The sequence below is a fragment of the Eschrichtius robustus genome, chromosome 8 (genome assembly GCF_028021215.1).
Source record: "Eschrichtius robustus isolate mEscRob2 chromosome 8, mEscRob2.pri, whole genome shotgun sequence".
In the NCBI taxonomy this organism is placed as follows: Eukaryota; Metazoa; Chordata; class Mammalia; order Artiodactyla; family Eschrichtiidae; genus Eschrichtius; species Eschrichtius robustus.
In genome coordinates this window covers 110,115,013-110,129,326 of record NC_090831.1, presented here as the reverse complement: position 1 = coordinate 110,129,326, position 14,314 = coordinate 110,115,013, and the positions used below count along the sequence as shown (strand labels likewise).

Below are 14,314 nucleotides of genomic sequence, written 5' to 3'. Positions count from 1 at the left end.
TGTTGATCAAGACATGGATGAGTGAAGCCCTAGTTGTAGCAACCCCTACTTTTTGAGCTTCCAAATTTGAATTTTCGATAAGAATACTTGCTGATCGCTTCTGGATTGTGCATTCTTGACTAATATGCTGGCAGCACCTATTTCAGAGCTTAATCTAAGTAATGTGTACGCATACTATCACACTGAGTATGCTGTAGTACTTTGAAGTAAATCTCGCATCCTGTGACAGATTTGTTTCCCAGAAGCTGTCTACTTAACCTCTCCTACAGACTCTTCCCCTCGATGCACTTAATTTCATTTTGGCTACCCTGTCCTGAGTGTTTCCTTTGTGGAAGAGAGAGGAGTAAATCTCTTTTCTTATCTTTGAGAGTCTAAAGTTGAGGACAGGAACAGTGGGTAAGTAAACATGTGTAATATAAGACAAAGTCAAAAACAGATACCCCAAGAGACATGTGGAAAAGTTTTATTAGGTGTAAAAGTGTGAGAGGCAGCAAGGTATGACATGGCAAAAACCACATGGAGGAAGAACATTCAAAAGGAGTTTTGGCACTTGGGTAGGGGTCTGGACTGGGTCAGTGCATGGTCACCTGGTGATGTAGCAGTGCTAAAATGGGCATCCAGGTCTCCTGACTCCCCACCAAGTGGATTTCCGAGTACGTCATAGTGCTAGTAAGTTCTGAATTACACTGGAAAGCTGGAGAAGTAAATGTATGGTTTAAAAATGTTTTTTCCTCTCTAAAGCTATAGAAGAAAGTTTGTAAAATTGTTTCTGATTTCATCTAGCACTTGATTTTGCTGCTTTTGTCAAGTAGCACAATGTGCACAAATGTTATGAGAGAACTACTGGAAAAATTTAAAGCAAAGTACCACTAGGTCGCTTTCTGTTCTAATTTATGTACCTGACAACCTCCTCACTTCATTGTTGGTTTACTTTTTTCTAAAAGGAGCATTTATTTATTTATTTATTTATTTATGGCTGCGTTGGGTCTTCGTTGCTGCGTGTGGGCTTTCTCTAGTTGTGGCAAGCGGGGGCTACTCTTCGTTGCGGTGCATGGGCTTCTCATTGTGGTGGCTTCTCTTGTTGCGGAACATGGGCTCTAGGTGCGCGGGCTTTAGTAGTTGTGGCATGCGGGCTCAGTAGTTGTGGCTTGTGGGCTCTAGAGCACAGGCTCAGTAGTTGTGGCGCATGGGCTTAGTTGCTCCGTGGCATGTGGGATCTTCCCGGACCAGGGATTGAAGCCGTGTCCCCTGCCTTGGCACACTGTGCCAACAGGGAAGTCCTACTTTTTTAATTTGAAAAACCACCTATCTTTGCCTTTGCTCTCTTTTCAAGAGAATAGGCAGATATGCCCCCAAATGGCAGGGGACATATTGGATAGGCTGTTTCCAGTAAGTTATCAGTATGAAAAAGCTGACACGTGGACCAGGGTCTTGAAGCTCTTTTTGGGAAGACAAAATAAACCGAAACAAATGGATTTGATCAAATCCTGGGGGTTTGGATGTGACTTTCAGACTTCAGATCAAGAAGTCTTTTGGAAGAATGGTCTTTGTCTTTCATCTCTTGGCCTGTATTCAACTTCCATCAGGTCTTACTGTGTTAGTGGACATAATATTTCAGGCTGGAGTTTGCTCATAGCTTGTGCTTAATGCCTCTAAGTAGTTACTGAAAATTATGGTAAAGTTGATAGTAGGATGGGCATTGTTCAGGTTCACGTAGATGAGTTACCCTTTTGAAGGTCACCTTCTGGTGTGGTTTGGAAAACAGTGCTTTGAGTGTAAGTCTTTGTTTATTAATGCCACTTGATAAAGGCTCAGTGAACCCTATGTAATTTCTCATTTGTAACAAAAGTCTAGTATTCAGCTAATTGAATACATGGCCACTTTAGTTATTTTGTTACGGCTAATTGATATTCACAGTGATCATGTCTATTTCTTCTAAATGTAGTATTGCCTTATAAGTTTATGGTTCAACCCCTTTGGATATTTCCATTCTTCCTCTCTGTTACATGTCAGCATATAATTTTATTTTCGTTTGTATTGTGGTTTATATGTAGTTCTGACACAGAATAAAAGCTCTTTTCCCTGCTCTTATTTGCCTGTTTGAGTTGATAGATATATAGGTTGATTTTTGCCTACCGCAGATTATCCATATGATTGTGAAAGGTTAAATCTTTCCCAGTTCATTATATGTGTGTGTCAGATGTGTTATAAGATTTAGAACGATAGGAAGTGTAGTTATAGGGATTTCCTATTTAGATTGATTTAGAGTTGTTACCTTTTCTCAATCCTAGTAATTTCTGGCTTCATAACATCATCCCATGGAAAATTGAGGTGATACCTTCTTTTTATTCTACCTTGAGCTATTAAAATTGAACGCTGGCACTTCAAGAAACTTTGTCATTTAAAATGTACAAGCTTTCCTGTAGCACAGAATCTTCCCTTACATGCCTTGTACTTGATGTGTGAAGTCACAGTACTGCCTCTGAGCTAGGTGATTATGATGTCACTGTGTTCCCAGTGCTGTGCACCCTGTACCATATCTCAGTCCCCAGGAGCAGCCAGGCATAAGAGGGCTGAGTTAACATGCCAAAAAGTTGTTGCTATGAAGACTTCTCTAGGAACATACGTGGAAAGGTACATGGAAAGCTACCTTTATTGTCATAGACGTAATCCCACTTTTTACTTCTCTTGGCCTTATATCCTTTGTTGTAAACACCTTCAGGTCTCTTCTGAAAAGAGGCGAGTCTTTAAGGAAATAAATATGTGTTGTGTACTTCATTTTGAATCTGGCTACCAACACTGAGTGAAAACATCAAAATGTTTATGTGTTGGGTTTCTTAAAACTTGATTTCCTTATTTTTCCTTCTCTTGTATATGGGATGCTCTTGTTTTCCATAATGATCCACTTAGGCATTTTCTGTCATGTTTTCAAGCCCAATCACGTTATCCCAAATCTAACAGGATCTGAAAACTAATGAGTACACATTGCCTCTCTAGGAGGAATAGCAAACAGGAGGCGGGTGGAAAATTTTATATCCATTTTTTCCCCTAAGAAACGATTCTGCTATAACAGTGAATAATGTTTTAATCCTCTTTGTTTTCATTTGTTCGTGTACAGTGATTCCATGTCTGTTAGAGTTATACATAGAAGTTTTATTCCTTGCAGTTGGTTTACCACTTTTACTTAAGTTGCGTGTGACTCTCCATCCTCGGCAGCTATTAGCGTAGTCAGTGTATCCCAGGCTTATGTAACTTTCAGGATTCATTTGTGTGACTTTCCCTCCCAGCCTCACATTAACTGTTTCAAAGCAATGTGCCACTGAGGTGTTGTGGCCATCTTTCTTGCTCTGTTATTGTCCCCAGTAGATCTCAGACTATTGATTCTGTTGACAGTCGAGGGAGAGATTTGTGTTGTTAGCCTGTGGTTGGGTGTTTTCAGGGCTTTGGAGGTAGTTCCTCTTCAGTATTCATATCTGACCTTTTGGCATGTTGCTTTAAAAAAAATTCCAAGGATTATGTCTTAGAAAAGTGAATGTGGATATTTCTGCATATCCTTTATTTAGGTTGTAATCAGCCTCTCAAAATTAAATTTGGTGGTTGGTGTAGTCCATATTAGGCTGAAGCAGTATACTTGTGGTATTGAATTCTTAGTGTTTTCTAAATAGCTGTAATAGAATATCTGTTACATTTTCTTTGCTTAAAAAAAGAAATCTCACTGTGCAACTATATGTGAACAAAAGCAACATTATTTAGTGAAAATGTTTTACGAACCATGGTGGGTAATGTCATGCATTTAGTGGGGGAGAGAATCAAGTGCTAACACATTAAGCATGTAGTAGGTAAAATAATTTCCATGCTATAAATAACTGTTCAAGTTGTTAAATTTTTTTGGTTGTTAATATAATCGCTGAATCACTCACTCTTACAGCTTTTGTACCATGTTATGTTTCCATCTGATAGTCAAGGATAAATGTATGTGATATGTTTAAAAAATATTTTTTTGATTAAAGAAGTATAACTTTGTTATAGAAATTTTGGAAAATAGAGAATGGTCTAAGTAAGAAAACTGTCCCACTATGCGTATCGTATCCACTGTTAACATCTTAGCATACGTTACACTTTTCCTATGTCTACATAACTGGATGCGCAACTTTCCCTGTCCTTCCCTTCTGTCCCCTACCCCTGTTTATTAACCAAAATTAGGAACTCAGTGTACATGGTAATTTGTGACCATTCTCTCCCCCTTTAATATTTTGAGTTAAAAAATCAATTATTCTATTAAAACATTATTTTTTAATGGGTCTCAATGTTTAATCATTATGGCTAGACTGAAATCTTTATAATAAATATCCTGTTGTTGGACCATATCTTATTTACACAGACCTCTGTTGTTCCCACTTTTTTGTTGCTTTAAATAATGTTGGCTGCATTTTCTTAGATATGTTTGTGTGCTTTTCTTAATATTTCCTAGGATTAAATGCCTAGAAGTGAAATTGGCTAACTGATGTGCAAATTAACAGTAGTAGAGATATACACACACACATCCATATATTTATATAGTTGTTTTTATAAATTTTAATATGCTTTATTTAGATCGACTTAAAATGTTTATACAGTTAAATTCATTCTTTGTGGTATAGAGTTGTTTGAGTTTTGACAAATGCATGCACTTATCTAACCACCACCATAATCAAGAAGCAGAATAGTTCCCTCACCTCAAAAAATTCCCTCCTTTGTCTTTTGACTACAAAGTGTGTTTATTTTTAATATGGAAAATATAAAGAAAAATAATTGGAAACTATCCATAAGCTTACCACCCTGCTATAACTTCTGTTGAATATCCTTCTGGTCTTTTGTTTTTTTCTTCTTCCCTACAAAAAAAGAGATCATACTGTCCTTTCTGTTTATAGTCTTTTTCTTTTTCTTACTTAGTATATATTGAGTATATTTTAATTTAACTGTTAGATTGGTTTTTTTGTCTTTTTTTTTTGGCTGCGTTGGGTCTTTGTTGCTGCGTGCAGGCTTTCTCTAGTTGTGCAGAGCGGGGGCTACTCTTGGTTGAGGTGCTCAGCCTTCTCATTGCGGTGGCTTCTCTTGTTGTGGAGCATGGGCTCTAGGTGCGCGGGCTTCAGTAGTTGATACACATGAGCCCTAGAGCGCGCGGGCTCAGTAGTTTTGGCACATGGGCTTATTTGCTCCGCGGCATGTGGGATCTTCCCGGACCAGGGATCAAACCCGTGTCCCCTGCATTGGCAGGTGGATTCTTAACCACTGTGCCACCAGGGAAGTCCCTAGATTGGTTTTTGTTTTTGTTTTTGTTTCCTTGCAATTCTAAATAATCTTAACATGAATATCTTTGCATGTTGCCATAATTACTTAAGTCCTAAAAGTGGAGTGTTTAGATCTCAGTGCATATGTACAGTTTTCAAACTTATTTACATTTTGTCAAATGGATTTTTAAAATACTTGTGCCAGTTTACATTCTGACAGACAGTGTCTTGAAGAGCATGTTTTTCCTGTATCCTGGGCAATATTATTTTTATATTTTTAAATTTGATAGATGGATTATGGAATTTTGTTATTTTAATTTTCATTTTTTGATTTCTTGTGGGGTTGGGTTTTTTTTTAATGTGTTTATTATTTACTGTTTTGTGTGAATTGCCAGTCTATGTCATTTGCATGTTTTTCTCTTGGCTCTTTTGGGGAGCAGGGTGGGGTGGAGGGCTTATTTTTTAAGTGCTCTATATGTTAGTAACACTAATTTCACAGTTAGAGGTTGGTATTTCTTTGTCATTTGCTTATTCATTTTATTTAATGTTTTTTTATTTAATGGAGGTTCTCATAAATCCATTCTTTTGCATTTTCTTTATATTTTGGAGGTATGTGTTGAATTTAGAAAGATCTTTTCTCTTTAGATCATATAGTCATGAATATTTTCTTCACACTTTATCAAAAATTCTTTCTCCATTTACTTTTTCTTTTATATTCCTGACAGACTAGTGAGGTTTTTACTGTGCTGTATCAGGGAGTCATAGATTATGTACTTGCATATACATGTATTTTTATCTAATTTCAATATTTTGTTTTTTAATTATTCCTGTGCTTCCAAGCAGCATGAACTTTTCATTGAAATCTTCTATTCACACTGTAATAGCACAGTCACATTTAAATGTGTGCCAAGTTTAAGCAAGTCCTCTTATTTTTTTCCCCATTGCTGTCTTTGGTGTGCGTTTTAGATACTATCTATCAGATTTCTTGGTTGACATTAGGGGAAAAAAAAGTACTTACATTGTTAAATAACTGTTTCTTTGTTTTTAACATGCTGCAGGATATTGAAGTCAAAGTAAGTAGCAAAACAATGACCTACAACAAATGAGCCAATGGGTTCACCTAAATTAAGCATATTGTGACAGTCACCCTTACACCGGTTGAGCCAGGCGACCCTTGATCATGTTGCAAAGAAAATATGGCACAAGAATGGGAATGCCAAAATATATACTTCTGTTATTACTTAAAATTACTAGTCAGGCATGTATTCAACATTCATTGAACAAAAAATATGTTAAAAACTTTTCTAACATGGGGTATTGTAGGGAGTTCTGTTCTCTCAGAGATAACGGTCACTTAAACATAATAAAAATAGAAACAACAGTTTAAGAAATGCATTTTTTCATCTCTTTTCCCGCCAGTTTTATTGAGATATAATTGACATACAGCACTGTATGAGGTTAAGGTGCGCATCATCAATCATGAAATGATAACCACAATTAGTTTAGTGAACATCCATCATCTCGTACAGATACAACATTAAAGAAATAGAAAAAAAAATGCTTTTCCTTGTGAACTCATAGGATTTACCCACTTAACGAACTTTCATTTATAAGGTAGAGCAGTATTAATTATCTTATCATGTTGAACGTTACATTCCTAATATTAATTTATCTTACAACTGGAAATATGTACCTCTTGACTACCTTCATCTAATTCCCCCTCCCCTCTCCCCGCATCTCTGGTAACCACAAATATGATCTCTTTTTCTATGAGTCTTTTTGTTCGTTTGTTTTTGAAGTATAATTGACGTACAACACTGTGTTAGTTCCTGGTGCACACCATAGTGATTCGATATTTCTGTACATTACAAAATGATCACCATGATAAGTCTAGTTGCCATCTGTCACCATACAAAGATATTAACTAATTATAGACTACATTCCCCACACTGTACATTTCACATTTGTGAATCATTTATTTTGTAACTGGAAGTTTGTGCCTCTTAATCTCCCTCACCTATTTCTCTCCCCCCATACCCCTCCCCTCTGACAGTCTGTTTCTTCTCTGTAACTATGACTCTGTTTCTGTTTGGTTATGTTTGTTCATTGTTTTGTTTTGTAGATTCCACATGTAAGTGAAATCATACAATATTTGTCTTTCTCTGTGTGCCTTGTTTTACTTAGCATAATACCCTCTAGGTCCATCCATGTTGTTCCAAATGGCAAGATTTCAAAGAAATGCATTTTTAAACTTAGCTTGAAAAACATTCAAAAGTAAGCATCTTTATCATTATTTTTTTCAAGATTAAATATTTTATTACTTGATTTTTAATTTTGTAAAAAAAAAGATCTTATGAATTAGAAGTGGGATAACTAAGAGTTTTAAAATTACTTTTATTATTAATTATTTAAAATTATTCAAATAAACAAATACAATAGTTTTTGCCCTTTTTGCCAAAGACAGCTACTTCATTAGAAAGGAGGTAGACCAATACATGTGTTTATATGCTGGTTTCACTGGGTAGGTTAAGGGTTCTCAAACGTTAAGGTTGATGTACAAAATCTTATATAGGCGTTTTCTTGTGGTTATCGCTCCAGAAAGCTGGTTAATAACCACGTGTCTTATACCTGGAATAAAATCAAAGTTTTATTGTGCAAAATATTAATCCTTGAAATTACTCTTCGAAAGAGAAGTTAAATAAAACTGTCTGTGCTGTATTCTGACATTATCAAAAACACTTGGACAAAGTAGGACACACCTGTTACAGTTAACAACAAGTGCAATGCAGACTCATTCTTTACATTTAGATGCAGCAGTCCTCATCTTATTAATGTTTTTTTCTATGGCAGAGACCTAATAGATTGCAAAAATCTTCATCTTTGAATACTTATTTCTAATGCAATTTATACTTCTGCTTTGCTGTTACTGCTTTTTCTTCATATAGTATATTCTTCATTTCTTTTTTTAGGCTAAGCAGCTGGAAGAGAAAGATCGGATGATAAAGAAGCAGGATGCATTCTACAAAGAGCAGCTGGCTAGACTGGAGGAGAGGGTATGACTATTTCTTGTCAGTGATTCTCTTCTTTTACCACATTTGCAGTGTTCCCATGTATATATTTAAAAATCAGTACCTTAGCACTGTAACTGCTTTTTCTCGTTAAAAAGTGGCCAGGAAATGAAGACGCCAAGCATGCATATCATTCTCGAAGATAATGTCATTTTTACTTTGGTAGTTTTGCGTATTGTTGTGTTGTTTGTTCATTGATGCATTTTACTACTAAGGAACTGCTTCCAAATATTTTTCCCTGTATGTTTAGAAACTGCATTGTCTCCAGGTCAAACAGTAGAGTGCTACTGTTGGCTTTCCCAAACATTGACTAAACTTGAGCACGTTCTTAGAAATGGTAGTGTTTTAAAGGATAAATTGTCTTTGTGAAAGCTGTTTCACTGCACTTGTGGCCAAGAAATGAATGTCTTTTTCAAAACTGGTGGACAGGAGCTAAATAGTAGGACACAGGAGAAGAGTTAGGATGAGGAGTGGAGGAAGTACCTCTGATTTACCTGACCCTAGAATTTGACAGAGATGCAAAGAAGGAAATTAAGGCTGAAACAAAAGGAAGCAGTGGGTTTAAGAATGGGAGCTTGGGGACCCAATCAGTGCCCCTGTTCAATGAAGTATATTTGTTGTCTAGGATAAGTTCATACATAGACCATGAGGTTACAAAGCTAGTTTCCTCTTTGCTTTGATTGAGACCCCCAAAGTTGATTGATTTAGAATAGGTTGTTTCATAAGAAACTAGATAAACTAAGAAATAAACTATCCAGCCCCATTCAGTACAAATATTTGTATGTTGATCGTCTTCACCTGTCTCTGTATGTCACTGAACTGAGTGCTTCTTGAGTGTAGGGACCATTTCTCACTGATTCAGCAGATATCTGCCTAATATATGCCAGGCCCTGGTAGTGCCAGAGATATGCTAATGAAGAAAGTGAACTAAACTTCTGCCCTCGTGGAGCTTAAATTCAATTAAAACCTCGTCAACATGTTGAATGGCAGATTGTGATAATACGGGAAACAGTAAAGCGGGGGAAAAGGAGTCCCAGGGCCTAGGAGTGTAGGTGTGGGGTTGGGTGGAGAGGGAAGGCCTGTCTAATGGGATGGTATCTGGGAAGAGGTCTGCAGCAATGGGAAGCAGGCCAGCACCAAGAGGGCTTTTGAGTGGAAGAGTATTCTGGCTGCTGTCTTGGGCAAGAACTGAAGCAAGAGGGACTTAGAGGTAATAGTGGTAATTCAGAAAAGGGGTGGTGATGGCTTGGGCCAGGGTGCTAGCAGTGGAGGAATGAGATGTGGTTGGATGTTTCCCAGGCAGAGCTGACCAGATTTGCTGATGGTTTTGAACATGAGTGAAAGAAAGAGCTCAGAGATATTCTAGGGCTATGGCTTTTACAGCTAGAAGGGTGGATTTTCCAAGGTGAAGGCTATTAAAATATGGATCTGGATGTGGGTAGTGGAGGAAATCAGTTTGATTTTGGATATGGTAAGTTTGGGATGCTACTTAAGACATCCAGGTAGAGATGTTAAATAAGCATAAAGTGGAAATGCTTAGCACAGAAGTCAGCACATTTTTCTGTAAAGGGCCAGATAGTAAATATTGCAGGCTTTGCAGGCCATGTATGGTTTCTGTTGCAACTACTCGACTCTGCCATTGTAATGTGAAAGCAGCCATAGCCAATATGTCAGTGAACAAGTGTGACTGTTCTAATATATGGACACTGGAAGTTAGAATTTCATGTAATTTTCAAATGTCATGAAATACTCTTCTTCTGATTCTTTTCTCCCAACCATTTAAAAACGTAACACCATGTACCCATGCCAGAGTAAATTGCAGCCTCGAACCATTGCCCAGCCTCCTTACCAGTGGGCTGTGAGCACTGAAGGGGGTTGTATAGTGTTAAAAAAAAAAAACAACAAAAAAAAACGTAACACCATTCTTAGGGCTGTACTAAAACAGGTGGCGGGCTGGATTTGCCCCATGAGTTGTGGTTTGCAGAAGCCTGGTTTAGTGCACAGGTTCTGACATCAGGTGGCTTGGATTCAAATCCCTGAACTGGCATTTACCTGCTGCATATCATGGAGCATCTAACGTAAACTTCCAGTTTCCTCAGCTATAAAATGAAAAGTATAAAGCTATACTTAACTCATTAATTTGTTAAATGAGATAATTCTCACAAATCACCTATATTAGTGTCCAGGACAGGGTAACCATTCAATCAGTGGTAGCTCTACTTTTACTTCTGTCCATCCAGAGCACTGTTCCTGATACAATGAGTAAACGTTAGCTGAATAAAATGATTGAGTGAAAGTTTTTGAGGTGATTAACCAGGACCTGCTTTTTCCCCACCCAGTGATAGTTTTCTTTGCTTTCAAGTATTTCTATGCTAGATACCTTTTGAAGTCCTCATCGATTACTGTTAGGTATAAGAAAAGGCACTAATAAATATTTACCCATTTCTCATAAATCCACCAATTTGATAGAGATATTCAGTGATGGGTGTGAGGCACTGGGAGGATTTGCTCTTGGCCAATTAAAGGGTCTGCTTAACAGTTAACTATTGTTTCCGGTCTCAGGTTAGAACAAGGCGGGGAAGGTCAGGTGGATATGGTGTGCTGATACCAAATCATTGTCACAAACGTCTTCTTATAACACACAAACACACATCTTTTCTTTTTTGAAGATGAGGCTGGAAAGTAGTTATTTAGGAATTTTAACTGAAAGCTGAGAAGCTGAGTGAACTTAGAAGAATGCTGAGGTGGAACAATCACACTATTATTAGTTAATACTTAATAACTCCATACTTAAGAACGTGTGGTGGAAAGAATGCTGGACTAGGAGTCAGAAGGCATGGTTTTTTCATCTAGTTTTGTGACAATTCAGCTAATCTCTCGTGGTCTCTGGTTCCTCATCTATAAAGTGGGGATAATACTCTGTTCCTTACTCACCTTTGTGAGTTATTGGAGGGACCAGATAAAATGATACATTTAAAAGCCCCTTGAAAACTGGAAAGAGCTTAGCAAATATAAGCTGTTGCCATTAAAGAATATTTCCTTTCCATTGTGTGCAAGATACTAAAAATCATAAAATTACTTTAGTGTTATTCAGCTTCCTGGTGTCTTCTGCCCATTTTATAATACCTTGTTTTTGTTTATTACTGCCATTCCTAAAGTACCTAAGGTGAATTGTGTCCAATTGAGTTTCATCTAGGAATATTTGAGAGACATTTAGGTGTCCAGAGACGAAGCATTTTCTAGGCTTAATGCAAAAGATTGTAAAGAGGGTTTTTCCTGTGACGACAGTGAAAAGTACAACGTCTAACCATTTCTGTTAGAAATTCTACACACTTTGTGTTAAAAGATGTAAAATGCCCAATCCAATAGTGGATAATGTAAGAAAAAAAATGATTGTGGTATTATAACTTGCAGAATCATTAACTTACAGTGAAATCCAGGTTCCTGTTTAAAATTCAAGTTTAAAAGTGGATATAAGTACATATCTTTCTCTATTTTAACCAAGTGAACTTAAGAAACCGTACACTGAATAGCAGGTGGTATATTAATGGAGAGGAGGGGACACTCAATCTTTTACAGAGTCATTACAGGGATGATTTCTAAGAGCACCGTACCATCTGCCCATCAGCTAGATTAGCAAACACAGTAATTGTATACATAATCACTTTTTTATGGCTCAGTCTTACTACTCAACTATTCATTTTCATTGACTTGATGCAAATTTCGTGATGCACCTACAGCATGATACCCCTAAGAGTTATTTTAATATCTCATTGTCCTTCTTTTACTTTGAAGTGAGAAATTCATGGTCATTTGAGAATTATGAACCCAAGTCTACTGAGCATTTGAAGCACATTCAGTTCTGTAGTACAGCTTGGTGTGCCTCTTGGTTCTATTTCAATAAACTCCTTATCAGTTAGAGATTCCCTTGTGTGAATGGAGCTTTCTCGTCCCAGGTATTTATATTGGCTGGTTCACCAGGAGTCTGAGATAACTTTCTCCTTTCACTAACTCAGGAGGAGTAATAAGTGTAATTTAACTGGACACCAATTTCACGCTTCTCAGAACCAGTATGCAAAAGCAGCAACTCTTTACGGAGAAAGAAGGTCAAAGCCATTTAAAAGTTTTTTGAGTCCTTGTTTCATTGCAAATGTTACCAGCTTCATCAAACAACGTTGACGTGGACGTGAGATAAACTTTTGTATTTTAAGAACGTGGACTTCCCTGGTGGCACAGTGGTTAAGAATCCGCCTGCCAATGCAGGGGACACAGGTTCAAGCCTTGGTCCGAGAAGATCCCATGTGCCGTGGAGCAACTAAGCCCGTGCGCCACAACTACTGAGCCCGCGTGCCACAACTACTGAAGCCCGTGCTCCGCAACAAGAGAAGCCACTGCAATGAGAAGCCCACGCACTGCAACGAAGGGTAGCCCCCGCTCACCGCAACTAGAGAAAGCCTGCGTGCAGCAACGAAAACCCAATGCAGCCAAAAATAAATAAATAAATTAAAAGGGAAAAAAAAAAAAAAAAAGAACATGAGAGGTGTTGCATGTAGGTATGCCCTAATTGAGAGAGGCTTGAATATCAATTCCTGGTGGTTGAGGTAAGAGGTTTGAGAGTATTTATTCCTGTTGGGTGATTTGATGAAAGAAAGCCCAGGGCAGCTTTCAAAGAAAAGGTTCTTAGATGTTTTTAAGAAGCCTTTGCCAGCCCCTCAGGGAATTCTCCATAATGCTTTGTGTACCTCCCTTAATGTGCCACATTTATGATAACTGTGATTAGTTATCTGTGTTTATTTTGTAAACTCCTTGAGGATAAAGGTCATTTTCTTATTTCTGTATTTTCCACAACTCACGTAGTAGGCGTGCAGTGAATGAATCCTACATTTACTAAGCTTATGCCGTAAAGTTAGGTCCAAGCTATTAGTGTACAGTCCTTAAGTATTCACAAAATATTTAGTATCTTCATTAGTTGTTTAAATTAATAATCTAAATCTATCCTGTGAGAAAATCAAGTTTAACTTTGAGTATCTGGATATTTATCGCATCCTCATCATCCTAGTAGCTAACAATAACATTTTTTGAGTATGTTGTGCTGGGCACTTTGCATGGATTATGTCATTTTATTATCATAAACAACCCTATGAGGCTGTCAACCCTGTTGTTTAGATGAAGGTCCTAAGGCTTCAAGTAACTTGCCCAAGAATATACAGACAAAATGTGATCTGGATTTGAGCCAGGTCCAACACCTGAGCTTTTAGCCATTGTCCAGTACCATCTTTAATGTTTGTCAGTTGTGCACTTAAGAAGTTAAATCCTGGGGCTTCCCTGGTGGCGCAGTGGAATCTGCCTGCCAATGCAGGGGACATGGGTTCGAGCCCTGGTCTGGGAGGATCCCATGTGCCGCGGAGCAGCTGGGCCCGTGAGCCACAGTTACTGAGCTTGCGCGTCTGGAGCCTGTGCTCCGCAACAAGAGAGGCCGCAATAGATAGTGAGAGGCCTGCGCACCGCGATGAAGAGTGGCCCCCGCTTGCCGCAGCTGGAGAGAGGCGAAGACCCAACACAGCCATAAATAAAAAAAAATAATAATAATAATAAATTGCCATATCTTTAAAAAAAAAAAGAAAAAAAAAGATCAAGAAGTTAAATCCTGCTGATTGCTTTGTTAGTTCTTTGGGTAGTAAATTAACTCCTTCTGGCTTCTAATACAACTTTTTAGGTCCTGATGTTAAAACTTGATCAGTGCTACCTCATAACCTGAAAATGTTAAGCATTCAAAATGCCTAATTTTCTCCCCAGGATTTGACACTTCCTGGAAAAATTGGACCAAAAGGGAATAAACAGGGTCTTATTACTTAGCGACTGCAGCATGATACCCCCAAGAGTTACTGTAATATCTAGTTGTGCTGCTTTTACTTTGAAGTAAGAAATTCATAGTCATTCAGGCAGTTTAGAAATGTCTTTGAGACATTCATTCAT

General features: G+C 37.7%; 1 protein-coding gene and 1 non-coding gene across 2 annotated transcripts in view; both read left to right on the top strand.

Annotated features, from left to right (window-relative positions):
* CHCHD3 (coiled-coil-helix-coiled-coil-helix domain containing 3) overlaps positions 1–14,314 on the top strand; it is a 286,866-nt gene that overhangs the window by 180,713 nt on the left and 91,839 nt on the right. Inside the window, exon 5 of the mRNA XM_068549475.1 lies at positions 8,240–8,323. Within this exon, the coding sequence (XP_068405576.1) occupies positions 8,240–8,323 (84 nt within the window). The remainder of the gene's footprint in view (positions 1–8,239; positions 8,324–14,314) is intronic.
* On the top strand, positions 10,132–10,223 carry LOC137768936 (small nucleolar RNA SNORA42/SNORA80 family). The gene has a single exon (XR_011074858.1). It is a non-coding gene; the product is annotated as a small nucleolar RNA SNORA42/SNORA80 family (small nucleolar RNA).